This window comes from Castanea sativa, chromosome 8 (assembly GCF_040712315.1).
Source record: "Castanea sativa cultivar Marrone di Chiusa Pesio chromosome 8, ASM4071231v1".
Taxonomy (NCBI): domain Eukaryota; kingdom Viridiplantae; phylum Streptophyta; class Magnoliopsida; order Fagales; family Fagaceae; genus Castanea; species Castanea sativa.
Window position 1 is genome coordinate 46,659,475 of NC_134020.1, and position 3,686 is coordinate 46,663,160.

Genomic DNA, 3,686 nt, shown 5'->3' on the forward strand with positions numbered 1-3,686 from the left:
CCCAACCTATAGGTCGGCTTCTACTCATTGTGTTTTACGTTTTAATCTCATTAAAGGCATGTCCAATATTGCATCATAAACTCACACACACACACACACACATTCATCTAACAATCAATATGTCATTAATCATCCCAAAACCCTAACATACATCTATCATGGCAACTCACATCAAGCTTAGTATACATCTGTCATGCATATCATATTATCTCATCCAAGACAGTAAACAAACAAGATATCATAAGGGCAGAAACATAGACATGGCAGAAAGGTATTAACATCAAATATAACCCAAACATCTAAGCATAGTATCAAAGCATCAAACAAACATATTCATTATATTCATTATCCAAAATGCATGTTCATGTGAATGCATGACTTACCTCACTACATCACAGCACTTATGCATCAATGTATGATCATGTGAATGCAAGCTCATGGTATATTAAAGAAAACATTGAAGGAAGACCTTAATCTAACATGTTAAGGACAAACAAACACACAAAAACAGAGAAATAGATACTTATGAGCATAGAAAGGAACAAAAAAGAAGCATGTTGTATCAAAGAAACAAAAGCAAAAATATTTGGATTACAGTTTCTGGGCTTGAGTATGCATGCGCATACATAGGGCTTGTGTATGCAACTTAGTTGTATGCGTACGCATACTTCGAGTGCGCATGTGTATGCATACACTCCTCAAACCCTAACCTAGAAACAACAAGAACAGAAACAAAGCAGAAACTAAAACTAATAAATCTAACAACCTAACATGCTTAAAGACAAAAAAGCTACATAAACCTAAACTAAACAAAAATATTACAACATATATAAACAAAAAAAAAACGAGGAAAACAATAATCAAATTAAGGAAAATAAAAGAAAAGAAAAGAAAAAGGACTTAGAGTATTACCTCAAGAACAAAGCTCCTTGGCTTGATTGTGACTGCTCCCCTTAGTTAATCTATTCACAATCAAATATAAAAGTAATTAATGATCTTAAAACTCGAAGATCAAGGCCAAAAAAGGCCCCAATCAGAAAATATTGACTTGAGGATTTTTTTTTTATTATAAAAAACTCACTCTTTGATTCACTATTTCTAGTGAATCTTGTGTTTTCCCATAAGATTTTCTGTGTGTTTTGAAAAGGTATGGCTTTTTATATTGAGAAAGTCAGGGTTTGAAATGGCTTCAGGCGATAAGGGATTCATTTCAAACCTCAGCTTTAATGCAGAAAACTTGCATTTCATAGTTTCTGGAATTCTAGCATGCATACGCATACATGAAGCCTGCGTACGCAGGTCTAGAGCATGCATACGCGTAGCGTGTCTGCGTACACATACCTTCTTCAAATCAATTTCAATCTGATCAGACCCTAAACCAACCTTGGGTTTTAGAATTTTACTATTAATAGGGAATGGGGGCCCGAGTTGTAAGGGGTACAAAATGCGGTGTTTACAAGGGGGAGTATTAGAAGTATATGATTAAATTATTAAATTTACCATATCCCAATAGCTTAAGCTTTTAGGATAATTGGTAATTTAATAGTCTCTTTTCTCTTTTCTTTTTTTTTTTTTTGGGTCAATATCTCTTGTTAAAATGGGCTGATCTATGGATCTATGGACTACGGGTATCGATTTTTTTTAATTAATTTTTGCCAATTTTTTAATCAAATTTTGTGTACTGATGATTTGTGATTGTTTAGTTTGATTTGTGATGCTATTTACGTTAGATTTTGATTAAGGGCCAAGATTGGAGGGAGGGGGGATCACGTTAGGATGCATCATGGCATATTGGCACGAAACAGAAGGGTTTGGCTTACCTCCAGTACTTTTTTAACTGAAAACTCCTTTTATTTTAATGAAAAATTGCCACATTACCCACTAACTAAATAAAAGGTGGAAATTAAAACCTACTACCATTTGCTAGCCATTGTGTATTCGAAACAAAAGGAGACCTCCAATTAAAAAATTACTAAAAGTAAACCAAACCCGAAACAAAAATACTTGCAGCACTTGTATTGGGATTTACCATAACTTAAGGATGTAAATAAATTTATATGCAAAGAACTCTACATTCATTTTCAATATATGTGTGTAGGCCCAAAAGTTTTGGAGTTATTCGATGTCCATACTTTTCTTTGCAATGGCACACTGGAATTTTCCATTCTTGTCAAGTACACATAGACCTGCTCCACCATAACATCTACTACAGGCATCAGATACATGCACTTCAAGGTCGAACTCAGCACTTAAGAGTGAAAACAGTGTACAGCTCTTTTTTTGGAGCTGAATAATTGAACATTCAGAAGGAAAACTAGAAGAGTTATCGTTTAAAAAATATAGTAAAAAAATTAGAACCGTGTGAACCGCTAATAAAACCGGCAACGGTTCTTGAAACCGTATGGTCTAATTGCATTTTGAGCAATTTCATATTTTTTTCATATAGAGAGATTCTTAGGATTAAAAGAATCAAAATGATGAGAGTTCACGATTAATCAGGTCGGACCATACGGTCCTGTCCGGATCTGAGCACCATGATTTTAATAGTAAAACTTTCTTTCTCTCATGCACTTATTTTCATAACAAAGAAAATATATATTGATAGGTAGTTGACTTGGATATTGGATAATTAAGGAAATCTTGATTTTAGCTTGTTTTCACAGTTCTTCCCACCTTGACTCTTAAGTCAAAACCACAAAACACTCAAAACTTTGTTATGGAAATCTTTGCTGCTGCTTTAAATCTTGCTGAACCCAATGTTTACTTTAAAATGTTTAATTAATAATTTTGTAGGAAAACTTCTAAGTTTTTAAACTCAAATGAGTATAAAGAGTTGTATTGTATAATAATGTTAGATACATTATATATACAAAAATATATATCATTAAAAAACTATAAAAATAAAGGATCCTATCAATTTATGCTCAATGGTTAATCTTTCATAATATGAAATTCATATTCTAGTCATTAAAAAAAAAATCATATAAAGAAAAGAAAACAACCAACCAACCAAAAAAATAAAAAAAATCAATCACCATTCATGCCAAGTTATTAAAAATAAAAAAATAGAACAAATTGCCAAAAAAAAAAGGCAAACAATCAACAAAAACAAGTCATCATGCCCAGTTCAGATTATGACCAATACCATCCAGAAGAAGTTTAAGGTTTCTTCAACCCAACTTCTATATCAATCTTGCCCATATCAAGCAGGCACCTTGTTGATCTCTGGCCCATTTTTGGATGAGCTTTTGACTGATCAAAATGTATTTGCTTTCAAATATACAAGTCAAGTACTGGCATTCATCATCCTATCCCGCCTAATATTTGTCTCTGTAAATTTTAGCACATTTCTTGTGATTGGAAAGACATCCCCAGTCACGTATCAGGTGCTTGGACATCTGAAGACTTGCTTGGTATTGGCATTTGGTTATGTCTTACTTCATGACCAATTTAACTGGAGGAATATTTTAGGGATTTTGATTGCACTAATTGGGATGGTTCTATATTCTTACTTTTGCACTCGTGAGGGTCAGCAAAAGGCTAATGAAACAGCAGCACAACCATTTCAGGTAGTGGAAGGTGAATCTGAGCCTCTGCTGAATGCGGAAAAGGGGAAAGGAGAATTAACTGATGTTGTTGTCCCAAAAGCCCCTGTGTGGAATTCAAACAAAGATTTGCATGCTTGA

General features: G+C 33.5%; 1 protein-coding gene across 1 annotated transcript; it reads left to right on the top strand.

Moving 5' to 3' along the window:
* The first annotated feature begins 260 nt into the window (after window positions 1–260).
* Window positions 261–3,686, top strand: LOC142606433 (UDP-xylose transporter 2-like). The gene is made up of 2 exons (XM_075777784.1): window positions 261–271; window positions 3,092–3,686. Exons 1-2 carry the CDS (start codon window positions 261–263, stop codon window positions 3,684–3,686), a joined length of 606 nt encoding a protein of 201 aa, XP_075633899.1.